Genomic DNA, 27,368 nt, shown 5'->3' on the forward strand with positions numbered 1-27,368 from the left:
GCTTTGAGTGATCCAATTGATGTTTTTTTGGAAAAGCTTCTGCAATTCCGATTAAGGATTCCTTCTGGGTTTTTCGAGAGCTTCACAGTGGTATAACATGCATTCTGTTCCGGACTGATTTCTGAACATACTATTTTTAGTAAGTTGGTGGTAGCTAACTGGATTTTGAGGTTTTTCTGGGTTTCCGAGCTTTCTCACAAGGTTCGACGAGCATGTCTTTCAGAGATGTTTTCATGACTTACTATTTTTAGTAAGTATCAATTCAGGCAGAGCTATTTGTGGCAGTCTTGAGTAGAGTTCCAATCCAGTCCAGAATTAGTATTTTCTACACTCCAGTTCATATGGTTGATTTGGCAGTGATCAATGGGCGATTTATAATTGATTAATAAATGTTATCAGTTTATTCTAAAGTTTAATATTTACTTATTTCAGTAATTATTTTGGAGGAATGACTTAGGAAGGAGAATATTATATTATTTATCCTAAGTCACATTTTTATTTTCCTAAGTTGATGGCATCAAAAATAAATGTGTTTTATGCCTTCAAATGTTAATGTTATATCATGGCGATTTCCTTGGGAAAAGTGCAACTAGGGAAATTGGAGGGTGGATGCCATACTTTGAGGGGGGCATGAAATGAAATGAAGTGAATTTCAAATGAGTTTGGGCACCATTTGCATTTGAATTTCAGATGGAGAAATCTATAAATACAAGGAATGGGCTCCTCATTTGATTATCTTGAAGAAATCATATTGTTATGTTGCCGGAATGGTGAGTGAACTTGAGCTTCAGAGTTTTGGCTCCCTAGTTTTGCCAGTTTCGTACTTGAGACATAGTACCTACCAAAGTGGTGGATCATTGGTGAAGTTTTCAATGTGCATTTTCAGATTTTCAGTATGGTGTGGTTTTTCAGTGTTGCTGGTTTGGTGTGGCTTTAGCAAAGATTTGATTGTATCTCCCTGCCTGTGCGACCCATCATTCTGGGTATTGGCTCGTAGGAAGCGTAGCAGGAAGACAATCATTCTCTTGTTTTGGCGTGTGTTTTGGTGTTCAATCTGATTTTTGGTTGCAAATCGATTGTCTGCTGCTGGCCGTACCATTCCTTGGCTGCCTCGGGCTGTGTGTCGGTTATTGGTGGTGTTCTCGGTGCAGGTTTGAGGTTCTTGTTGCATCGCCTCAATCTTAGCTTTCATTTGCTTCTTTTCTTGTGTCATTCAGTGAAGTTTTAGGCGAGCTATGAGCATAACAGTGATTTTGGTAGTGGTTGTTTTCTGCGTGTTATGCACACAGCAGATTGCTTTTTCAGTTTAGTGATCAATGGTGTGTTATTTCTCTATGGGTGTGTTTGAGTTTGCTAAGTGTGTTAAGCTTGGAAGTATTCAACAATATTGGTCAATATAATCTCTCTATTCTATGCATTGTATCTCTTTATTGTAAGGCTGGATAGTAGTACTAACAGCCATTTCTGGATTGTAAAGAAAACCCCCGCTGAAAAGCGGAAGAGGTTGGCTTGCCACCTACATTTGGCTCTGTAATACTGTCCTCCCGCTGCACAAGCAGTAGAGTGATTCTAATTTCCATTCATGTCCTCCCACTGCATAAGTGGTAGAGTTGATTTGTAAGTTCTTTGTATTGTCCTCACACTGCATAAGCGGTCGAGTTGAGTTTGTTTAGTAATAAGTCCTCCCACAGAAATATCGCAGTAGAGTGATTTGGGATGAGTGTGTTCTTGTTTACTTGGCTGGTTTACCGCCAAATTTCCTTGTTTTACCCGCTGGAATGTGGAAGGGGTTGGCTTGCCACCCATTATTGTAATAAGCATTTTGAGAAGTTTGCATCTAACAATCCCCTACCACCATATGCTCGCACCCTCCCAGCTTGGGCTCTCGATGATCAAAAGGTGTAGGGTTCCTTTCAGCTGGTTTAGATTTCATTATTCTAACCCTAAAGGTTGTTTGTGTGCTTGTAAAACTGTTAAAAAAATCAAAATTAATTGTTGGGGATATTACAGTGGTATCAGAGCCACTCTTCCTGCCAGCCTGTGTGTTAGGGGTTCTCCATGAGTGATAGAGATATTAGATACTACAATAGAGAACAAAGAAGGCAGCAGTTTCAGATACCGTCAGTGCCAATGGAAGAGACCTTTTCAGAGGTCTTGAGAAACAGAGAGGAGGTTGATTCAGTCGATTCAGTGGATTCAATGGCAGAGAAAACATCAGATCAGAATGGTGCCAATGGGGCTGCGGAGAGAGTTGAGAAAAAGTTTGATACCATGATGGACATGATGTCCCAGTTGCTAGCCACATTGAATCAAAATACTGGTGGGGGACAAAGTCAAAATCAAGACACCAATGGACACCATGCCAGTACTTCTAACAATTCAGGAGGTAATGGGAATGGCAGCAACCATAGTAGTAACAATGGTGGAGTACTAGTTGGTTCGGTGTCAAGACCCTTGCAACCTGTTTTCCTTCCAAAGGAAGCACCGCCACCTGTGGTAGAAATCCTAGTAGCTGATGAGATACGGGCATGTTACATGTAGTATGCATCACTTCCCATGGAGATCCGTGACATTTTGTCCCTTGATCAATTCATGAATGAGAAGAAGAGAAGGGAAGGGAGGTTTAATAACAGATATTCCACTTCAAGAGATTATCAACAAGCTCTTGGGACAGTCACTCTAGCACATTTTGATGGGAGCAATAAGTGCACAGCTAGAGCTTGGGTCCAAAAGTTGGACAATTATTTGTCCTTAAGGCCAATGCCCGAAGAAGACACCATTAAGTTTGCTACCCTACAATTGGATGGTGTTGTTCACGAATGGTGGTACCATGGGTTGATCACCCTTGGGCACAATTTGATAACTACATATGTTGAGTTCACAAACAAGTTGATTGGAAGGTTTGATTCTAAGGACCCAAAGGTTAAATTTAGAGAGCTTGCACAATTCAAACAGCAAGGCTCCTTGGACAACTACATAACTGAATTCCACAATCTTTCAGTTACGGTCAATAGTATTTCTGAGAAGAGGCTAGTGGTCTTATTCACCGAAGGGACTTTAAGAGCCCTTGAAAAGTTAGCTTAAATCTTTTGATCTGCCGACCCTAGCTGAAGCAATCAAGAAATCAAGGAGTATGGAGTTGGCTGCTCCTAAAACTAAATTTCAGTCCAAGCGTTTTCCTTTCCGAAAGGATAAAAAGAAGTTTTCAAATCAGACCAAGAAGTTTCCCTCTCGAATGGATGACGAGCTCCGCCAAGAGCTCTGAAGGAAGAATTTGTGCTATTCTTGCAGAGGACCTTGGGCCCTAGGACATAAGTGTCATGGGAAAGGAAATTTACATCAAATGGAGTCCTATTCAGCTGATGGATCAGATTCTGAAATCTCCTCACAGCAGACTGAAATTGAGGACAGTGAGTATGAAGAGGTTCCTGAAGGGCCTAAAAGTGAACAAGTTGATAGAGGTGTGGTTGCTCAACTCTCGAGCCTTCACAAGAATGAGTCCTTTAGAGTTAGGGGAGTGTTGGGAGAGCACCATGTCATGGCTCTTATTGACACAGGAACAACTCATAACTTCATTGATGAAAGAATTGTTGCAAAGAGAGGGCTAGTGACCGAAGAAGTTGAAGGATTCAAAGTCATGGTAGCTGATGGCTCCACCATATCATGCAATCGGATGATTTCCAACATGTCTTTGAAGTTGGGAAATCATGAGATTCAAGATGATTTCTTTGTGGTGAGCATAGGAGGGACTGATGATGCAGTCCTTGGCATTCAATGGCTAAGATCTCCTGGTGAGATCACTCTAAATCTACAAACCATGGAATTGAAATTTATGTCGGATGGGAAGAGGGTAGTGTTGCGAGGAATGTCTAATGGTGGTCTCAAAATTGTATCACTGAAGAGAATGGAGCGGCTGATTCGCCATGACCAAGTGGAATGGGCAGCAGAGTGTTTGATAATGCCATCAAGTCCACTTGAAGAAAAGGGGAACTACTCTGCAAACGTTCAAGCATTAATCACAAAAAAGAGTAAGGTCTTTGGGAATCTACCTCTTGGTAGATTTCCCGAGTGTATGATCATGCCATCTAAATCACTTGAAGAGAAAAGAAGTTATCCTGATGGCATTCAAGCTTTGATTACAAAAAGGAGTAAGGTGTTTGAGAATCCACCTCCTGGTAGACCTCCCGAGCAAGGTACTGAACAAATCATTGAGTTAGGAGTGGGAACTAAGTCTGTTATGACAACTCCTTATCGATACCCAAAGAGGCAAAAGAATGAGATTGAGAAAGCCATTAACGAGCTTCATGACATGGAATATATTAGGCCAAGCAAGAGCCCTTTTCCTTTGGCTGTAGTTTTGGTTAAGAAGGATGGGACCATGCGCATGTGTGTGGATTACCGGGCACTCAATCAGAAAACCATCAAAAATCGGTACCCCATTCCGAGGATCGATGAGCTACATGGTGTTGTGTTCTTCTCAAAGATTGACCTTAGATCAGGCTACCATCAATTCAAAATGAGGGCATCAAATGTTGAGAAGACTGGTTTCCGATGCCACTTTGGGCATTTTGAATTTTTAGTCATGCCTTTTGGTTTGACTAATTCTGCTGCCACATTCCAGTCTTGCATGAATAAGATCTTCCAGAAGCAGTTAAGGAAGTTTGTGCTCAGATTTTTTGATGACATCCTCATCTTCAGCAAGTCTTGGAAGGAGCACTTGGATGAAGTGCTCAATATACTGGAGTCTGAATCCCTGTTTGCTAAGGAGTCCAAATGTGAATTTGGGATGAAAGAACTGCTCTATCTTGGTCACATTATCAGTGCAAAGGGTGTGAAGGTTGATCCTGAAAAGTTAAGGGCTATCATTGATTGGCCTCCACCTGAAAACATAACACATTTAAAGGGATTTTTGGGTCTATGTGGTTTCTACCGAAGGTTTTGTTGTCATGTATTCACAGATCGCCCCATTGCAAATGGGGACCCCTACTTTTTGCTTTCTAGGGTTTGTTTTCCTAGGCTTTAGGGTTTTGTCTGTTAGCCTTTGTGTGATGAGTGTTGTCAGGGGGATCCCTGGATAGCAAGCTCTGCTTGAGCTAGGTCAAGTCGGTGAGTGATGAAGTCTGGAATGTCATCCTGATCTTCAAATGCCCTGAAATTTGGCTAAGTGTGGAATGTCCTGATCCTGAAATTTGGCTGTCTGGAATGTCCTGATCCTGAAATTTGACTAAGTTTGGAAAACTGAAGAATCCTGCAAAAACTAGATTTTGCAGTATAACTCCTAGAGGTCCGAAACCACTCTCAAACATCCTGATAGTATATATGGAATATAACTTAAAGTATAAGAACTTATACTTAAATGTTATATTCCATAAAATGATCCTAACGAAGAGACCAAAATGTCAAATTTCGCTCCTGACCCTTCCAAAGGGTCCAAAGCAAATTTCGCTCTTGACCCTTCCAAAGGGTCCAGAGCGAAATTCTCCATAAGACATTCTACTTTGACCAAAACCTAGAACTAACGCATTCCCAGGCTTGAATGAAGGTAAAAACACTTGTTTGAATGAAGAAATGTGAAAATGAAGTCAGGATCTTGGCCAAGATTAGGAATTTCGCTCCTAACCCTTCCAAAGGGTCCAAAGCAAAAATCCTTTTACACCTCAATTTATCACTTGTCAAGACCAATTTCATAGTTCCTTGGGCATGTTTGGGGGTGTCTTGACATGTTCTAACCTTAGGAGGTGAGTAAAGGTGGATGAGGTGAAGATTTTAGCCAAGAATGTGAATTTCGCTCCTGACCCTTCCAAAGGGTCCAGAGCGAAATCCTTGAAAACACTCATTTTTCCTTTAGCAAGAGTCAGGACCAAGGTGGAGATGCATGAGGAAGGATCTATGTTTGCCTCCCAAAGAGGATGAGAATAGGAAAAGTCAAAGGTCCAGAGCGAAAATCTTTGTAGCTCTCATTTCCTTTCAAATTTTGACTAAGTGTTGGTTTCTAGGACATGTTGGGGAATGAATTGGTATGTTCTTGCCTTCAGATGGAGTTGGATGATTTTGAAGAGCAAGATTTTAGCCTAAAAGAGAATTTCACTCCTGACCCTTCCAAAGGGTCCAGAGCGAAATTCATCATAAACTTCATTTGCTACCTTGTTTGACCTTGAAACCTTCTTCCTCTGGTGGAAAATGATCTAAGTTTGCTTCTTGAAGTGGTTTGAAGTTTGAAAAGTGAGTAATCTAGCCTAGAATGAGATTTTCGCTCCTGACCCTTCCAAAGGGTCCAGAGCGAAAATCCTCTTAAAGCTCATTTCCTCCTAAGTTTGACCAAATTTTGATTTGCAGGGCATCTTGAAGGGAAGGATGGACATCTTGTGACCTTTGGAAATGTTTGAAAGTGTTGAAATGTAAAGGATTTTGGACCAAAAGATGAATTTCGCTCCTAACCCTTCCAAAGGGTCCAGAGCGAAATTCCTAAAAACACATATTTTTCCATTGAAGGAGGTTTAGTCCTTGGTTTTTTTATGGCATGGATGGAAGTCAGATAGCATGTCTTTGCCTCTTGAGGTTGTTTTGAATTGGAGAAATGAGGAATTTAGCCCAAAATCTTGATTTTCGCTCCTGACCCTTCTAAAGGGTCCAGAGCGAAAATCTCTCTAAGATGCATTTCCTTCCTTATTTGACTAAAATTTGATGTCCAAGGCATGATGAGAAGGAGAATGAACATGATCTTGCCTTTAAGAGTGTTTGGTAGCTATGAAACTGAAGGATTTTAGCCAAGAAAGGAAATTTCGCTCCTGACCCTTCCAAAGGGTCCAGACCGAAATTCCTTACAAGCCTACCTTTTGACCTTTCTTAGGCTTAAAACCTTGTTCCTAGGGCGAAGAAAAGTGAGATTCTACCTTGCAATGAAGTTTCAAGTTGAAAGAATGATGATTTTTGGTCAAGAATGAGATTTTCGCTCCTCACCCTTCCAAAGGGTCCAGAGCGAATTTTCTCAAAACCTCTCTTTGCTATCAATTTTGTGCTAGATGAGTGAGGGCTAAGGTAAAATCAAGAAGGAGATGTCCCTAAGAGTGACTTCAAGTTGCTAGAAAGCATTGAAACTAAAGGAATTGAACCAAAACAAGATTTTCGCTTCTGACCCTTCCAAAGGGTCCAGAGCGAAAATCTTAAAATCACCTATTTCCCCTTGCAAAATCATGTCAAACTTGGGTTGGATTGGAGAGAAGTGTTTTCTAGCCTTTTGAGGTGAATTCAACTTGAAATGATGGAGGAATAAGCCTAAATTAAGAATTCGCTCCTGACCCTTCCAAAGGGTCCAGAGCGAGTTTTCTCTAAATCACCTTTTTTCCCAATTTTGTGTCAAGCCAAGTGCTGACTAGGGCGAGTTTTAATGGGAGAGGTCCTCAGGAATGACTTTGCCTCAGCAATGATTATCAAACTTGAAGGAATTGAGCCAAAAAGTGATTTTCGCTCCTGACCCTTCCAAAGGGTCCAAAGCGAAAATCTTAAAACCACCTATTTAAATTTTCCTTGCAAGTCTAGTCAAACGTTAGGTTTTCATGGCTTGGATGGGTGCGAGGAGACATGTTCTTGCCTTTTGAAGTTAATTGGTGTTGAAAAATGATGGAAATTAGCCCAAACCAAGGATTTCACTCCTGACCGTTCCAAAGGGTCCAGAGCGAAAATCCTAGGATCACCTACTTTCTTTGCAAGACAAGTTAAAATTTTGATTTTTATGGCCTAGATAGGAGTGAGGCAATGTGTCCTTAGTCTTGGAGGTGAATTGAAGTTGAAAGGATGGAGGAACATGCTCAAAACTTGAAAATCGCTCCTAACCCTTCCAAAGGGTCCAAAGCGAAAAGCACTAAAACTATCCTTTTCTCCAAATTTTGTGCTAAGTCAGGCCTAGACTAGGGTGAGAGAAGCTATTTGGAATGCCTTGGAAAGATGTTTGACCATCAAAAGTGTGAATTTTGAGCTAGAATTAGAATTTCACTCTTGACCCTTCCAAAGGGTCCAGAGCGAAATTTTGGATAGGCCCTGTCCTTGGCTAGTTTTTTGAGCGAATTCTCCTTTTTGGACCTTGTGAAGATCAAACCAATGTTGCCAAGTTGAGAAGTGGATTCAATATGAGGGCGTCCTTGGGCATGTATCTAAGCAAGTACGGTTGCAAAGTGAGAACAATTTGAGCCAGGAATGCTAATTTCGCTCCTGACCCATCCAGAGGGTCCAGGGCGAAATTCTTATAGGGCCTGTCCTTGAAAAGAGTCTTGAACTAACTTCATTTTAATATCTTTTGTTGATGATTTAAGGTGTGAAATACTATGTTGAAATGAATTTATTATGTCCTTAATCATCTTTTGATTTGTTCTTGCAGATGAAAGAAGATCAAGCCAAGACAAGGACGACCTTCTCCAATCCAGCATCAACAAGGACGGCCTTCTCCAGTCCAGCATCAACAAGGACGACCTTCTCCGGTCCAGCATCATCAGGGACGGCCTCTTCCAATCCAGCATTCGAAGGAAAGGTACACCATCCATCCTGCACATCAAAGACAAAGGAGGTTAAAGCAAGGGTTCATTGAAGAAGCAGACAGTTCCAGAAGTGTTAACTAAAGTTAGCTTCTCAGCATCATCAAATTGAATATCTACCAAGTTGCAAGTGTCAGACAAGGTGGCATCCTAGTCATCACTCCTCCAGTCGGATTGGTCCACCTCAGCGTGTCTAGATTCAATGTACCTGACTCATCAAAGATGGCACAAAGTTCGATGTACCTACCCCAGTTATCCATTGGTCAAATATTCTAGAGAAGACATGTGTCCAAATAATGCAATTATTTCATTGGTCAGAATTGAGTTGGTTGTAACAAACCCTAATTAGGGTTTTCATTGTAAAATCTCGGCCATTGATCTAAAATTGATCTAAGCGATTGAATTGTATTGAGAGCGCTATATAAGCCCTGGCTCCTCATTTGTAAAGGTGAATAGTTAGTCAGTAGTTAGAAGGTGAATAGTTAGAAATAGTGAATAGTCAGTTGATAGAATAACAATTAAAGTAGAATAGAAAGAGAAGGCAAAGATTGTTGCCAAGATGTTGTTGTAAAAGACTTGTGAACTTCATTGAAGAAATGGTGAAATCTATGGGTCGATTCAACAATTTGCATGGTCTCTATACTTCTCAGATTTGATTTCATGTTATTAGATGAGTGGAAGAAATGTGTTTGATTGATGGTGAAATTTGTATATCCATACTACTAGCAGTTTGTTGATTGCAGACTTGCCTTGTGTAGTCAACTGGAATCATTCAACTTAAGCTTAACTTCAATTGTCGCTTCTTCATTGACATGCATTAGCCTGATGGTGTCTATGCCTGTAGCAATGGTCTGAACATCATAAAGTTTTCCTCCGAAGATCGCACTAACCTTATGGAGATGGTCCCAGTATGTCAAAACAAGACTTAGTTAGAATTTCATCAAAGGTCATTCATTGCTCCTACATTCTTAGTGTCAGAATTAGATCCTTTCCTCGCCCTCATCCTTTTCCTTTTTTTTTCAAAATCTAGACTAGTGAAATCCTGTGTTCCAGTAATATTCAAAGCGAATCAGACATTCAGTCATCAAGTGTAAGTCCCCTTGTGATTCCAGCAAAATCACATCGTACCGCAAAGAGCTTATCCACGAGTAGAGAACCTACATAACAGAACCTTGAAGTTTCTCCGATTGATCCTTTTTGCGATATCTTCAGCATTCGGAAACTTTATTCAAGAGAGGATAAGATACCTCTGGGTATTTTATTCTGTGTTTGGTAGTGTACAAAATACACATCAACAGGTTTGTGAAGGGTTACTCTCAATTGGCTGCCCCCCTCACGGATCTCACTAGGAAAGGGGCCTTTGAATGGTCAAAAAAGGCACAAGCAGTGTTTGATCAGTTTAAGGAGATTATGAGCTCGTGCCCTGTTTTGGCTTTACCAGATTTCACCAAGTCCTTCGAGCTAAAATGTGATGCATCGGGAGAAGGTGTTGGTATGGTTCTCATGCAAGACAAGCATCACATTGCCTTTGAAAGCAGGAAGTTGAGAGGAGCTTAAAGGTTATATTCCATATATGACAAAGTAATGCTTGCCATAATGCATGCTCTTGCGAAGTTTAGGCAGTATCTTGTGGGGAGTAAGTTTGTTGATATGACTGATTATAACAGTCTTAAGCACTTCATGCATTAGAGGGACTTGAATGAGAGACAGCAAAAATAGGTGAGTAAGCTACAGGCTTATGACTTTGACATTGAGTATGTCAAGGGGAGGAATAACATAGTGGCCAATGCTTTGTCTAGAAGACCCCACTTGAGCTCTTTGTGTGAGCTTACTGCAGATTGGACGGACTTGTTGCTTGCTGATTATGCCAAAAATCAGTTTGCAACCAGCATCATTGAGGGTACTTTTCATGATGAAAAGTACAAATTGGTTGGTGAGTTGATTTTATACTAGGGAAGCATCTTCATTGTGCCTGAATCTAAGCTCAAGGAGAAGATTTTGCAGACCTTCCATGACATTCCTCTTGCTGGTCACCAAAGTTATTTCAAGACATACAGGCAGATCCGAGAAAGATTTTCTTGGAAAGGATTGAAAAATGATGTCTTGAACTACATCTGTCATACATGCCAAAAGAACAAGGACGAGAATACTTTACTGGTTGGTTTGTTACAACCTTTGCCCATTCCAAGTCAGAAATGGGAAAGTATATCCATGGATTTCATCACAGGGTTGCCACGGGCCATGGGGAAGGATTGTATATATGTCGTGGTGGACAGATTGACCAAATTTGCTTTCTTTTTTGCCATCACCAGCTCATTTACAGCAGCTCAAGTTGTTGATGTGTTCTTTCAAGAGGTGTTCAGATTGCATGGATTGCCGAAGAACATTGTAAGTGATAGGGACAGCAAGTTACTTAATACCTTTTGGCAGGAGATTTTCAGATTATGTGGTACTGTGCTTACTCCAAGCACAAGTTATCATCCATAGACTGATGGGCAGACCGAGATTGTGAATAAGTGGCTCAAAAACTATGTCTCAGAGCAGCAGAACGCATGGGTGAGATGGTTGCACCTAGGGGAATATTGTTACAACTACTCCTATCACATGTCCATCAGAATGTCACCATTCATGGCATTATATGGCTATGAAGGTCCTAGCTTCGATGATTTGATATTTGGTGATAGCAGAACCCCTAGCGAAGGATATGATGCAATAGAGTCGGGATATTTTGAGGTCTTTGAGGGACAATCTCCAACATGCACAGAATCAACAAAAGTTGTATGCTGATCAACAGCAGATTGAGCGCACCTTTGAGGTGGGTGACATGGTTTACTTGAGGCTCCAACCTTACAGACAATCTACTCTCAAGAAGAGTGGAGTTGAGAAATTGAAGCCACGCTTCTACGGGCCTTTCAGAGTCAGCAAGAGAATTGGGGAAGTGGCGTATGAGTTGGAAATTCCAGCAAGCAGCAGGATTCATAATGTATTTCATGTGTCTCAACTTAAGAAGGTTCTTGGACATAATATTATAGCTTCAGTAGAGTTGCCTCCACTTGATGAGGACAAAGAGTTGGTTTTGATTCCTGACGCTATCATTGACTTCAAGGAGCGTTCTTTGAGAAGAAGGGTGATCAAGGAATACCTCATTAAATGGAAGAACTTATCTATTGAGGATGCTACTTGGGAAAATGAGGAGATTCTACAGCATCCGGGTTTACGATTGCTTGTGGACAAGCAATCTTGTGGAGGGCTGACTGTAATGTCCCCTTCTCAGTAAGGAATAATCAGTGGTCCATTGGCCTATTCCAAAGACCCGTAGGCTGATTGGAATGAGGAATTAGGGTTTCCTATTTTCGTGGAGCTTTGTGTGATCCAATTGATGTTTTTCTAGTAGGGCTTCTGCAATTCTGATTAAGGATTCCTTTTGGGTTTTTCGAGAGCTTCACAGTGGTAAAATATGCATTTTGTTCCGAAGTGATTTCTGAACTTATTTTTAGTAAGTTGGTGGCAACTGACAGGATTTTGAGGTTTTTCTAGGTTTTTCGAGCTCTCTCACAGGGTTCTACGAGCATGTCTTTCGAAGATGTTTTCATGACTTACTATTTTTAGTAAGTATCAATCCAGGGAGAGCTATTTGTGGCAATCTTGAGCAGAGCTCCAATCGAGTCCAGAATTAGTATTTTCTGCACTCCAATTCATATGGTTGATTTGGCAGTGATCAGTGGGCGATTTATAATTGATTAATTAAAGATTATCACTTTATTCTACAGTTTAATATTTAATTATTTCACTAATTATTTTGGAGGAATGACTTAGGAAGGAGAATATTATATTATTTATCCTAAGTCAAATTTTTATTTCCCTAAGTTGATGGCATCAAAAATGAATGTGTTTTATGCCTTGTAATGTTAATGTTATATCATGGCAATTTCCTTGGGAAAAGTGCGACTAGAGAGATTGGAGGGTAAACGCCATACTTGGAGGGGGGCATGAAATGAAATGAAGTGAATTTCAAATGAGTTTGGGAGCCATTTGCATTTGAATTTCAAATCGAGAAATCTATAAATACAAGGGATGGGTTCCTCATTTGATTATCTTGAAGAAATCATATTGTTATGCTGCCGGAATGGTGGGTGAACTTGAGCTTCGGAGTTTTGGCTCCCTAGTTTTGCCAATTTCGTATTTGAGACATAGTACCTACCTGAGTGGTGGATCGTTGGTGAAGTTTTCAGTCAGTGTGCATTTTCAGATTTTCAGTGTGTGGAATGGTTTTCCAGTGTTGTTGGTTTGGTGTGGCTGAAGTGAAGATTTGATCGTATCTCCCTGCCTATGCGACCCATCATTTTGGGTATTGGCTTGTTGGCAGCGTATCAGAGAGACGACCATTCTCCTGTTTTGGCGTGTGTTTTGGTGTTCAATCTGATTTTTGGTTGCAAATTGATTTTCTGCTGTTGGCCGTACCATTCCTTGGCTACCTCGGTTTGTCTGCCGATTGTTGGTGGTGTTTGTGGTACAAGTTTGAGGTTTTTGTTGCATCACCTCAGTCTTGGCTTTCATTTGCTTCTTTTCTAATGTCATTCAATGAAGTTTTAGGCGAGTTATGAGCATAACAGTGATTTTGGTAGTGGTTGTTTTTTGCATGTTATGCATACTACAGATTGCTTTTTCAGTTTAGTGATCAACGGTGTGTTATTTCTCTATGGGTATGTTTGAGTTTGCTAAGTGTGTTAAGCTTGGAAGTATTCAATAGTATTGGACAATATAATCTCTCTATTCTATGCATTGTATCTCTTTATTGCAAGGCTGGATAGTAGTACTAATAGCCATTTCTAGATTGTAAAGCAAACCCCCGCTGAAAAGTGGAAGACGCTGGCTTGCCGCCTACATTTGGCTCTGTAATACTGTCCTCCCGCTGCATAAGCAGTCGAGTTGAGTTTGTTTAGTAATAAGTCCTCCCACTGAAATATCGCGGTAGAGTGATTTGTGCTGAGTGTGTTCTTGTTTACTTGGCTGGTTTACCACCAAGTTTCCTTGTTTTACCCGCTGGAATGTGGAAGGGGTTGGCTTGCCGATAGTATTAAGCATTTTCAGAAGTTTGCATCTAACGATCCCTTGCCACCGTATGCTCTCACCCTCCCAACTTGGGCTCTCGATGATCAAAAGGTGTAGGGTTCCTTTCAGCTGGTTTAGATTTCATTATTCTATCCCTAACGATTATTGGTGTGCTTGTAAAACTATTAAAAAAATCAAAAAAAATTGTTGGGGATATTACACTAATATCATATAGGTTGGAGATATCTCACTTTCCTTCTCTTCTAATTATTGAGGAACCTATTTAGATCTAGGGCACATTTTGGTGAAAAAGCATACTGAAGTCCTAGGAATCCATTAACCTTAGCTTCCATGGAATGGAAATGATTTCCAAAATAAGTTATTTATCAATCAACAATACATTTGGTACCTCTTGCTAAGGTTTTTTGGGTCCATACTTTGAAAATTTATAACAAAGGCATTAAACCTTTCCAAATCTTTTCTCAAGGACCACCAAAATTCTTATTTCTTGGCCTAATGCCAACTTGAAGTACAAACCGTAATATCCCAAAAAGGTTCCCAAATCATTTTAGAAAATATTGAGAAAAACGCACAAAATCTTGCTAATTTCTTAATCAATCTTGCACCCTATTTCAACAAACTTTGCACAAAAATTTCTGGCTCTTCCTCTATTGATGTAGACAGACTTTTTTATGTAAATATACAGTAATAACAGCATATACTACAACAGCAACAAAATCTGGAAACACACTTACAAACACTAATTGAAAAGATTGCATAAAACACACCAAATCTTCAATATTTTGCTACAAACTGAAATAGACTATCTCCAACTCCTTTGGCTGATCTAATATAACAAAATGAAAAACAGCAAACTGCTCTACAACAACAAAATAAGCTACAACACACAACACCAAAACCATAGCAACTTCTCTCCAAAACGTCACCTGCAACCTGGACCACACAACCCACAAAATACTGAAAGTAACTGAAAATATGTATGCACCAATACAACTCCTGAATAAAATCACCTCCAAGAAACCAATGAGATTTTGTCCAGAGTCTCCAGCCTTCGTCGGATTTTCAACCAAGAAGAAAATGTAAAAGCCAAAAGCTCATACAAAGATATTTTGTTGTAGAAGATGAACGGAAAAACTCCAAATGAAAAACAAAGTATTAATTATACCAAACTTGGCCCCCAAAATACAATGCCTATCTTGGGATGAAAATAAAATTAAAATTATATTTTAAATCCCATTCACAACTGCATACCCAAAATAAAATTGCTCTTACAACTTTGTCATAACCATCATAGAATCTGCTACTTTTGGCATCTGACCACATTATTGAGCCTCTCAAGAAATCCAACACCTTGTTAGTGTAGGTTTTTATTTTCATAGAGGGATATTTAATTTCGCTTAGGCATAGCTTTTCCCTAGACTTTTCTTCAGTTTGCTTAAGTTAACAAAGTAAGTTTAATTAATTAATAACTACAAGATAAGGTGCGGAGGTGTCATCATCCTAAAAGGGAGAAAGCATTTACTATTTCAATTGCTTAATTTAATATCGGTGGTCACTCCCTATTGGTTGGATTTGCCACCTCCATTCTCTCCTTAGTTCTATATAAACTCACTACCTAACTTGTATTTAGCATTCTTTTCGCATATATTGACATACATGTATATTGATGCATGCAGTCATTCTTCTGCAACTTCTCTTTGAGCTCCTAATGCAATCTTGTCATCTTGACATTTGCACATCTCTTGGAATCACAGGTCTGTTATTGTGTTATTTCATTTACAGTTTCCTCTCATCGAAAAATCTTGGTTATTTGTTTTTTTTTCAATTCTAGCATGCCTCATTTGGAGAAAAACAATTACTAAATTTTAATATTCAGATGTACTGAAAATAATTTAAGATATTAAACTCCATCTATGGCATAAATATATATTAAAATTATTGTTTTCTTATTAATTTACCTGAGCCCAAGAAACATGTGAAATCAGGCTATTAATTGCTTAAATTGAATTAATTTGAAAGGCTACATGACAAAAACCCACCAATCAAGATTATGAATACTTCCATATTATTGTTGAATCTATTCCTACAAAAATGATACATAAAGTTGGAGTGAGAGTTTCAAACCCTAGTGGAAAGATTGGAAATAGTACCCAAATACACCATTCCACAACTACAAACCTTGCAAAGGGCATGACTAGTTTTCTCCATGTCAACATATGGAGCAAAAGCTTGATGGTAGATGAGCTTGTAATGAAACAACTTGCACAATAGAAAAATATAATAGAAAATATTCTACAAATACTTGATAATAATATGCCACTTCGGAGGGGCAACTTCATAATCTACTTCGATGGAGATAGCCCCAATAGTCTTCAATAAGAACAAAATACTCAATATGATCATAAGTAACTAGCCATTAACTCATAAAAAAGGATCTCATATGCCTAAGATGTCAGCATCTAAATATCATATGCAAAAGTAAAAACTCTAATGGTGAGAGGGTAAGAATTGGAGTAGAAAGTGCTAATGTATAAAACCATCATATGCCAAACAAAAGGATACGCTCCATGGATGGAGTATACCTCCCTGAGCACAAAACCATCTAATGAGTATAAAACCATCATCGCACATGTCAAAACCATTATCTTTAGGCAAGAAATGACTCTACAAAACCATGGTTTTGTTTGAAACAACTATTGGGAGTTTAGTGTCCAACAAATTGTAGCTTTGTCAAAAATCACCACTAGATATAAGAGAGCATAGGAATTTGCCACATGGGCAGATTAAGTCGAAAATCGCCACCAGTTACAAGGGTCTAGAAAGCTTTGATCAAAGGATTTGTGACTCTCAAGGGTTCTGTTGTGAGGTATTCACACATCACCCCATTGCAAATGGGGACCCCCACTTTTTTTCCCGCTTTCTAGGATGGCGTTTGAGTCCTTAGCTATTAGCCTTTGCATTAGAAGGGTATAGAAGGTCAAGAAGCCAAGAGTTAGGTGGATAGCCTTGTGTGAGGTGTGAAATGAGTGAGTTTGTTAGCCTTCATAGCATCCAGATCACATGAGAAGTTAAGTCCGTCATGAGTTCAACCGAAGAGTGTGAGAAACTGCTGATTGGGGATACTTCAAGGGCCCTTAGTTGAGAGCGAAGTTGTTCCATGAGCCTTATTCTGCAAGTTTGAGTGGATGGAGTGAATCAAGGTGAGCGAGTAAACACTAAGTGTTGAGTTTCAAACCACTTCATGTGCACCTCTTGTGGAGCGAACTTCATCTTGAAGCATACAAGAGCAAGCTTCATGAATGGAGAGAGGGGAGCGAACTTCAGGGATGGACAGAGGGGAGCGAACTTCATGAATTGACAGAGGGGAGCGAACTTCATGAATTGACAGAGGGGAGCGAACTTCATGTTCGGGCCAAGGGGAGCGAATTTGCAAGATTGTTTATGAGAACATTGCTTTCAACCGATTTAACGCTTGAGAGGAGTGATTTTGAGCTAAGAAGATGAATAAGCAAGATAGAAGGTTACTTCATGTAGCAAACTTCATCTCCCAGCCCACGAGGAGCGAACTTCATGTTTGAGAATAGGGGAGCCAACTTCATGAACTCAAGGAGGAGAGCGAACTTCATGAACACAAGGAGGGGAGCGAACTTCATGTGGAGCTAAGTAGAGCGAATTTAATGAGCCCCTAATTGAAGGCGAACTTGCAAGATTGCTCACAAGACCACTACCTTGAGCTGATTTGATGTCTGGAAAGAGTAATTTTGGTGTTAATAAGAACTTCACCTTCAAACACATAAGTGCGAACTTCATCTTCAAGCGAACTTCATGAACTGAGGAAGCAAAGCGAACTTCACAAATTGAAGGAGGGGAGCGAACTTCATGAATCAAGCCCCCTGGAGCGAACTTCATCTTCAAGCCCCCTGGAGCGAACTTCATGAACTAAGGAAGCAAAGCGAACTTCACAAATTGAAGGAGGGGAGCAAACTTCATGAATCAAAGGAGAATAGGCAAGATAGAAGGTAACTTCATGAACTGAGGGAAGCGAGCGAACTTCATAAACTGGGCAGGGGGAGCGACTTTCCTCTAGTGGCCTTCCCTAAGGACAGTTCATCATGTTTGCATCAATGCTGAAACCCAATGAATGAAGAAAAATGAATGAGAGCAAATTCAAAGATCACTTCATGAGCAGCCAGGTGAGAACGAACTTCATATACATCAAGGTGAGAGCAAGAATTCATGTGCATCAAGGTGAGAGCGAACTTCAAGTGCCCCTTCCTTAGAGCAACCACAACTTCAAGTGCTCCTTCATTAAAGCGAATTCTCTCTAAATACTCTTATTATACCTGCAAATCACATAAAATCACATAATTATATCAAATTAGGAGGTTATGTAGAGGATATATATCATGTGTGCTTGTTGCTCATTTGTTTGTTTCGCAAGAGATGAAGAAAGAAATCAAGGGGATCACATTGAAGGAGGATAGAAACAAGTCTCTCAAAGATCAAATTTCAAGATCAAGATCAAGATACAAGGAAGATATCCTCAAGGGAACTTCATAAACAAGCACAAGAGGGTGATTACACAAGAAGCATTCACTTACACAAAGACATGATCCACAACACCAACAACATGAAAGGAGTCACAAGGAAGGAATTCCAAAGCAGAGAAGCACTCGTGCCATCAAGAATTCATTCCAAGGCAACATTAATACTTCAAAACTAAGAGGAAGACAAGATCTATACCTTGCACCTCCATGATTGAAGCCCTCAAGAGGATAGTTTCAGAAGAGTTAATCAAAGTAAGAAGATCATCATCATCATCGCTGAAGCTGGATAATGTTGAGTATCAAGAAATATTCCTTCATGATGATCTATCAAGCCTACAAGTACAAGTTAAAAGGTGGATTCCTAGTCATCATCCCAGTCACTATCTCTATCAATCAAAAGAGTTCCACATCAACACATCTTGATTCAATGTACCTGACTCGCCCATGAAGTCACAAACTTCGGGGCACCTACCCTTATTATCTATTAGTTATGCTAAAGTGTTGTAATTATTTTATTGGCCAAATTGAGTTTGTTGTAACAAACCCTAACTAGGGTTTTCATTGTAAAATCTTGGTCGTTGATGGAGATTTGATCCTGACCATTCATTATAATGAGCTCTCAATATAAAGCTCAAGCACCTCGTTTTGTAAAGGTTAATAGTGAATAGCAAATAGTTAGTTTTAGAAGAATAGCTGGATTAGAATAGAAGTTAGATTAGGAAAAGGTAAAGATTGTTGCCAAATCTTGTTGTAAAGAACAACTGATTTCATTGAAGTTAAGATGAATTTGATTTGTTACTTCAACAACTTGCGTGATCTTTACTTCTCAATTTGTTTTCATGTTGTTTAGATTGAATGGAAGAATTTGTTGAATGCATTTGTGTGGAATCCGTTTAGTCCATACCACTATCCTCTTGCTGATTGTAAGTATGCCTTGCGTGGTCAATTGGAATGATATGAACCTGTAAAGCGGAAAAATCGAACCCTAGTTGTTCTCCCCTCCCCAACTCCAAGGAGAGAGAAGGGAGAGTCACTAGGGTTGATGGTTTTCACTTAGGAGAGACTTTACATTCAAAAGAGGGGTTGAAACCCACAAGATCCAATCCCACGCAATGCAAGATTGGATTCTATATGAGTTTCAAGGGTTGTGATAGCAAGGATACCCTCTCTTGTAAAGAATGTAGATAGAAAGATTGAACTAGGAATGCATGTAAAGTGGGAAATATTCGCTTATAAACAGAGATAGGGATATGATATGAAGCTGCGGACCTGGAATTAGCAGTAAAATGTCGAGACGGCGCTGTCCTGCAAATTTGAGCAAAAGTTGACGGGACGATGGCGCCCGGCGTGCACACGGTCCTCCGAAAAATCCGCGAAACGAAGGGGGATCTGTTCGTCTCTGCACAAGGATTCCAGATCTTCAATTTCAGCCGCGTACCTACAACCTACACACAGAAAAGCGAAGACGATTGGGGGGTTAGGGATTAGGGGTTTGCCCTTAGGTCAAACCCCGGTTTTGGAATTAACCAAGAAATGAGAAATGCTGTAAATGTAATGTAAAACAAGTACTAATACCTTGTTGTAAGGATGTTTGTATCCTTATATGCGAAGGTATAGATGTTGTTGTATGTTGTATGTTGTATGTTGTAGTATGTGATCTCCTCTTCAATGGTTGAATCCTTGTCTTGAATGCAACACTTAGCCTTGAATGGAGACTTAGAATGATCAATTGCTTGAAGGAATGCTTGAATGCTTGAATGTTTGAGTATCGTTTCCACGCCTTTTTCCCTCATACCAAAATGAGAGAGGAAAAGTAGTTTATATACTTGTCAATTAGGGTTGATAGACTTATTTTTCCAACCTTAGGCCGACCAGGAAATGTTATTTTCCAATTTGCAAACAAAAAGACCCGAAGTCCCATAGGAGACCGGGCCCAAAATAGGGCCAGGGACCAGGGCGCTGGGCGCTCTGGTCCCACCTCCCGGGACAGCAGGGTGCAAGGAGGATCAGGCAGGGTGCTGGAAAAATGCAGTTTTTGATGTCATGAACAAGTTTCGGGGTCTCCATTCAGGTTCAGTGTTGCGTCGCCATCGTGAAGACCCAAATGCGGTCGAAATTGCAAGTGTCGCAATTTTAGGACGCTACAGAACCTAACCTCAAATTGTTATGCATCCATTGTTATGCATTAACTTGAATGGTGAGCAATGTTTGATGATAGTGATTTGAACATCTTTGAAATGTCCTTAGAAGATTGCACTGAGCTTGTGTCAAATTGTTCAAGTTGATGGTGAGACCTCGCCCACTAGGATTCCATCTAATCATTCACTCATCTTCTTACATTCTAAATAGACTTTCTCAACCCTTTTCTTTTGCTCTTTTTTCAACTCAAGCTAATTTAGGACAAAAGAGCATCACAAGATTGCAACATCTAATGATCTAAGTTCCAGCGATTCAAGCATTAGACAATTCAACGTGTGTCCCTTTGTGATACCAGCAATCACATCAACCAACTGTGCTTATTCACACATCAAGACCTGACATACCAGAACCTTGGAGTTATCTCAAGTGATCCTTAAGCTAATCTTCAGCATTTGAGTAACTTTGTTCAAGAGAGGATAAGATACTTTTGGGTATTTTATTTTGTGTTCGCATGTGCATGAAAAACACATCAAAAGGTTCTTCTGCTAGGGAATCCTTCATGTCTATATGGCAAGGTTCCTAGTTTATAGAATAGCCATACAAATCCAATATCATAGGGGTGTGACAAGTTCCTCATGGGCCTAAGTCCTTTGGGCTCCCCTCGTGAATTAAATAAACCCACATGAATATTAGCCACAGAAATTCCACCATACACTGCATATTGGAGATTTCGATTTGCTAACGCCTACGCACATATTTGTGCCACCATACCCTACATTATACCAAGCACAAATAATTCACAAAATAAATCAGAAAAACAAAAGGCAAAATAAATAACCAATGGTTAAAAAAGTGCCTAAATGATTCTACTAACACTTGTCTACCCAAAGAATATTGTTTGCAAGGTGATGTGTATGGTCAAAGGAGCAAAATTTCTCTGAAGAATCGAAGCAAAGTATCCAATTTTGACAAAATGACTCTCATTTTATAAATTCTTGGACCTTTTAAACAGAATGACAAGGTCAAATTAGACCCAAAATGCTCCAAAGAATCACGTACCTACAAGATTTGGCATGCACCTACCAACTTCAAACCCTCATAGTTCTAGCCTCTTGTATCCAAACTAAATGCAACAAAAGGTGAAACTAACTTTCTTGAATGTTGTAGACTCAATGGTGTACCCAAATTTGCTCCATCAAGCTCCAAAAATGAACTTACAATAAAAGGCCACAAAAATGAACCCCCATAAATTTTTCCTAATTCTATAGGTATGTTATCATTTAATACAAAAGAAAATCATACTTTGACTTTTCAAAAGCAACCAAGATTTGCAACCTAGTTCTCTTAGAATACTAACAAGAAATAATCCACAAGTTCTAATAGAATGTAAGATTCAAAATAGAATATTCTAATACCAAGTAAGATTTGTCCATAGAGATAGCCACCCAAGATCAATTAGCTTCAATGAAAGCACAAGAGAACCCCAACATAAGAGAATAATCCTATTCTATAAAAGCATTCAAGTATGCAATATGATACATGATTTACAATGAGAAATCTTTGTATATATAGGCAAGGGTGAGACACAGGGCAACATAAGATTATGACATATGTCTTGACATTATAAATTGGGTCATAAAAAGTAAACGTCCTATAAATGCCCTAAGTAAACTTATGTAACAAGGTGTAAAAAGTGTTGGCCATTTGGAGGAATTGATTATGTGTTGCATTGATGTGTTGTCATTGATGTCAACACTAGTTGTTTTGGATGCTTTACCGGTATCCTTCTGGTCCCAGTAGGTTGTTTGGTTTCTGGTTGGGGTGTAAAAAGTGTTGGCCATTTGGAGGAATTGATTATGTGTTGCATTGATGTGTTGTCATTGATGTCAACACTAGTTGTTTTGGATGCTTTACCGGTATCCTTCTAGTCCTGGTAGGTTGTTTGGTTTCTGGTTGGATTGGATTATTATGCTCCAGTATGCTCTAGTATGTTTGGGTTATGAAATTGGCTTATTCATGCTACTCAGATTCATGTTCAGTCAGTTGGTTTTGGATTTGGTGATCGGATGCTATCCTATTTGCTAGAAAGCTTGGTTTGTTGTTCCGGCGAGGGTTTCACCGACGGAGCTTTGATGAAGATCTTTGATGTTATGCATTAGTGGTGTTGGTGCGGCTTCTAGTGAAGATTCAGGATGCTGATGGTGATAGTGTTCAAGACTTAGTTGAATGGGATTATTGCTTTGGCGTGTATGGACCTATATTGGGCCCCGATATTACCTAGGTTATGGACCGGCTTAATGTAACGTGTGGATTGGACCTCTCGATGTATTTCTGAGATGTCTTATGAGTTGGATATTGTTTGTTTGGTCTCTGGCCGACATGTTTTGTAATTATGTAATTGTTTCATTGTCTGGTGGTCGACCTTATTGTTTATGATCGAGGGTTTGTATATATATGATGTAAGATCTCATTGTAGATCATTATGGGATATGTGAGGGTGTGTATGAGCGAATAATGTAATAATCATTCAGGCAGAGGTTTTGGTCGATCATTGGTGATCGAGTTGGGTTTATGTAGGAGGATTTAGTCCTCCGGTATTGAGCTTAACCAGAACTGTATTCAAGCATAGGAGATGCTATCTTTGCAGTTCATTCCTTCTGCCGGATTGTAGTCTGGATTTCTATGTAGTCAGTGAAACTCCTTTTGTGATGAGCAGTGTGCTCTAGGTTGTTGGCCTTCCTGCAAGTGTAGGCCCCTCAATTCTAATTCACATACTTACTGCAGAAGTATTATCTGACTGTGGGTAGGCTTCCCACCGTGGTTTTCCCCTTTACTGGGTTTTCCACGTACAAATCTTGGTGTCATGTGGATGGTATTTATTCTCTGATTGTTGTTCATGCTTAATTGGTTTATCTGCTATTTCGATATTTGGTTTATGCATTCCGGTATTGATCTTTTGGGTTCCGGTATTAAAGATTTAATTGCTTAAGGTTCCGGTAATCTGTGTCAACTGGTTCACCCCTCCACTCTCAGTTGTCTTCCGGTTATTTGAACTATCTAACAAAAAGGACCTAAAATGTGAACTAGTAAGGTACTATACTAATTCAAACCAACATTATCAATGTTTCCATAGTTACTAAATAATGGATAGAATTACAAAAATCATGTTTTATGTTACTTAAAAGTGGTTATTTGTTGCATGCCATAAATGGCCTAAGAGATGTTGATTTAATTAAAATAGACTTTGGAACCCAATGACACAGGATCATTCAATGTCTAGGAATGTAATTTAGATTCTAGACATATGTTTGTTGCTCGGCCCTCCAATCATAAACCACACCTACTCTTTGTCACTTATAGGATTGCCCAATGGATGGGGCTACATTCCATTTTTATAAAGCCCAAAATGGTTCCATGGAATGTCATTCCACAAATGTAAAAGAAAAAAAAAACACTTCAGAGACGTCGGGAGGCTACATTTGCAAAATAGGATTTCCAAAAACTGCAGAAAACTTACAAGCAAAATTTATAACATCTGCTCAAGGAATTTATTAATTATTAACATATGGCAACACTGAAGATTTTTACTCATAAAATAGAATTAGTGAATGGCATGAGAGAAGTGTACAGCAGAGACCCGTGTTTGGATCTAAATACATGTGTTCTATGCCGAACAAATTATGTTACTGAAAAAGGGCAACAAAAAAAATTAGTGCCTCTAAGGAACTTTTTGGGGAGCACCTAAAAATAGGTGAAAATGGTTTTATAATTAATTTAAGGAAGGACATTTGAAATCCATTAAAAAATAAGCTGGTCCTAAACTTCCAATTCGGAATCCAATTGTTAAAAATCCTTTTTATTGTTATGTGACTTAATCTGGTATCCAATTGTTGAAAATCCTTTTTATTGTTGTCAAAAAATATTCTACTATGTACTTACATAACTCATTCAATTGTCTTCAAGCTCTATCAAATTAGGTATACTTTACAAAATGTGCTGCTGAAATATCTATAGAAATCCTGGCAAAACCTCTATAAATAAGTGTAATATCTTAGGAGATTTTTATCATATTGGAAATGAAATTTTAGAGTGGATGGCAATATCTTTTTTATGCACCATTCCTTTTGCAATTTAAAGACTAAAATTTCCGATTAATTATAGTATATAACTTGAATGGTGATTCAACATCTAAATTTCCTCTCAATATATAAATTTTAAACAAAGAAGTTCAAATAGGGCGAGCATTAAAATAAAAATGGCCCCTTATATACTGGGGCGATTAGGACCCAGGTTTGTTATACACAATAGCATGGTATGTCTCTATCTTAAAGAATTAAAATTTCTAACTCGATGCACTTTTGTTTCAGAATCATGAAAAATTATCAAATGTGAGCAAATTGGATACTTCTAAAGAAATTAGAAATAATCAAGAAATTAAAGATAGTCAAACCTAGGGGACAGAAATGTCAAAAATAGGCAAGCAGTAACATATGACAACAAACACTCCTTGATGATTCACAAACACTGATCTCACTCCTTGATGATTCACAAACACTGGTCTTTACACAATTATTGACTCCCTTCCCAAGTGAAGCAGAAATATGACAACAGAAGCATTAGAGGATTCTAAATTTGCTTGCAACACCTATAGACAAAATGCAAGGAAGACCTGTCCATAAATACATTGATTTTGTGCGGGCGAGAAGAGAAAGACAAGGGACTTCCTATTAATAGCTATTAATAGAATATTGCACATTCAAAAAGCGGGATCAACTTATAACTGATCATTTACTTGGAGCTATCTTTGGTTCACTGTTGCACTTATGTACTTTAGCACGTACAAACTGCATTGTGATGAGGATATTATAGATTGCATGTGGTTCAAAACGCTCTTGGGGGTCCTATAGACTGTATGTGGTCTCCTAGAGGAAATCAATATCATATCAAATCAGTTTTCTTAGCGTGATGGTAGCGGCATTTGTAGGAACACAAACTACAAGAGGGCTCAAAAATATGATCTGTTTTCTAGCAGACATTCCATTACATGTAGGGTTTCCTTCCTTTCAAATTTCCAATTGAGTGTTGCCCAAGATTACATTAAGAGAGGAATTGTCAGGGGAGGAGAGCAAAGTAACATTGGCTGACTCTAATAACTTGAGCATACTTGAGCATTTTATATACAAAAAATTGAAGAATAAAAGACGTGGCATTTTCTAATCTGAAATATTTTTGCTGATGTAATTTTGCTCTTAAGAAATGACGGATTTGATTGTCAAACGACTTCGTTTATTCTGTAGTTCTGTTATTTAATTACACATAAAAATGGAAGCAAAAACCCAAAACCCTAAGATATCACATTTATCAACAAATCACCCAAAAAAGATGAAATAGGAAGCAAAAAGACCCAATATCCTCACTCTTCCAACAGTCTACAAACGCATTCCAATTCCAATCACAAAATCCAACTAAACCCATTCTTACCTGCAACACCGTGAGCAAAATGACACTTGTCACCAAAGGGGCAATGCCCTGTGGTCTCCCATTTGTTGCAAATCCGGGTCTTCCAATACATGGGCCTCTGAGACGTCCCATTTGCACCACCACCGTTGCTACTTCCCCCACCATTCGCAACAACAAACTCATTCACAGCGCCATTGCTACTGGTGGGCCCCAGGCTGATAGCCACGCTCTCTCTAGACCTCCCCTGATCATCATGGAGAAAATTACAGCTATCCCCATATGGGCAACCATCTTCCGTATAATACTTCTTACAGAACCTAGTCTTGTGAAACCTGTGCGACGAACCAGACCCACCCCCGTTTCCGTCTCCGCCGCCGCCACCGAGGACAACGGCTTCAGACGGGCTAAGCGACGGTACAACCGTAGCCATCTGGGATTGCTGACGATGGTGATGGTGGTGATTACTGCTGTCACCACTCCACCGCTCAGCCCGCAGACTCAACTCCTCCTGCTGGGCAACGATTTCTTGCCAGTTGGGAGGCGGCTTCCGCAGCTCCTCCATCCCATGGGCAAAGTTACAGTTGTTGAGATAAGGGCAAGTGCCTGCCCTGAACTTGCAACACAACTTCGTCTTAAAGAACATCTTTCCGAAGCTCGGCCTGCCATTGCTGTTGCTCTTGCCGCCACCACCAGAAGAGGCGCCCGAAGCTTCTGGCGGTGGCGGCGTTCCCGAGCTCGCCCCCTGCCCCGTCGTCTCCGAGTTCGCTGACGCCCCTCCGCCCACAGTTGAAGGCTCGAAAGCATCGAAGCCTTGTTGCGGCGGTGTGAAGGCCGTCACGGACACATTTCTCGTTTTCTTCAGGGGTGGCTCTCCGCCATTGGAGCGGTTACTGTTGCTCGCCTGCCTGTAATCCGGGGTCGTCCATTCCACACGGCCGTCATCAAAATCTTCGTCTTCATCGTCGTCCGGTTCTTGTTGCGGAGCAACTGCCCAGTAGTTGTTATTGACGGCCCCAAGCTCGGCCGCGGCCGTCGTGTCCATGGTGGGTGCTTTTGTTTTGTTTTGTTTTGACGGTGCGCGGTGTGGGGTTTCCTGTTTACTTATGTTTATACGGAAGCTCTGCACCGAGCTGGTCCTGTATTTTTGCAGAGGCCTTGCAAGATCGTGCCGTCCTTTAAATAAATACACGTTCTGGATGGATAATTGGGAGCTTCCTTGCTTTTCCTACTCCTGCCATACATTAACTTTTAAGCTTTGTTACATTTTCTAAAGGGTGATTTTATCACATAATCTTTCTTGTACACTTTTGTAAAGAAATCCTTTTAAGTTAGGGAAATTTCTCTTATATAATAGACTTAGTTAACTCTATTATATGTTACCTATCACAAGTCAACATCATGGAAATGAAATTCAAATGAAAACATTGTAATCTAGTTACATTATATAGGTATCAAAAGTCATCATCGTGCAAAAGAGATTCAAATGAAAATGAAAACATTGTAATCTAGAGATTTCAACTAAGATAGTTACATTATAGATTATCATTTGTAAGGGTTATTTATATGTTAGAAAGTATAATTTATTAAGTGTCTAGAAGACGTCTTAATTTTATTTACAATA

The 27,368-nt window shown here is 39.6% G+C and overlaps 1 protein-coding gene across 1 annotated transcript in view; it reads right to left on the reverse strand.

The window, feature by feature from the left end:
* Positions 1–27,041, reverse strand: part of LOC131036653 (zinc finger CCCH domain-containing protein 56) — a 63,376-nt gene extending 36,335 nt beyond the window's left edge. Inside the window, exon 1 of the mRNA XM_057968590.2 lies at positions 25,769–27,041. Coding sequence (XP_057824573.1) covers positions 25,769–26,789 — 1,021 coding nt within the window. The 5' untranslated portion in view covers positions 26,790–27,041. The remainder of the gene's footprint in view (positions 1–25,768) is intronic.
* Positions 27,042–27,368: the final 327 nt, after the last annotated feature.

This window comes from Cryptomeria japonica, chromosome 1 (assembly GCF_030272615.1).
Source record: "Cryptomeria japonica chromosome 1, Sugi_1.0, whole genome shotgun sequence".
NCBI lineage: Eukaryota > Viridiplantae > Streptophyta > Pinopsida > Cupressales > Cupressaceae > Cryptomeria > Cryptomeria japonica.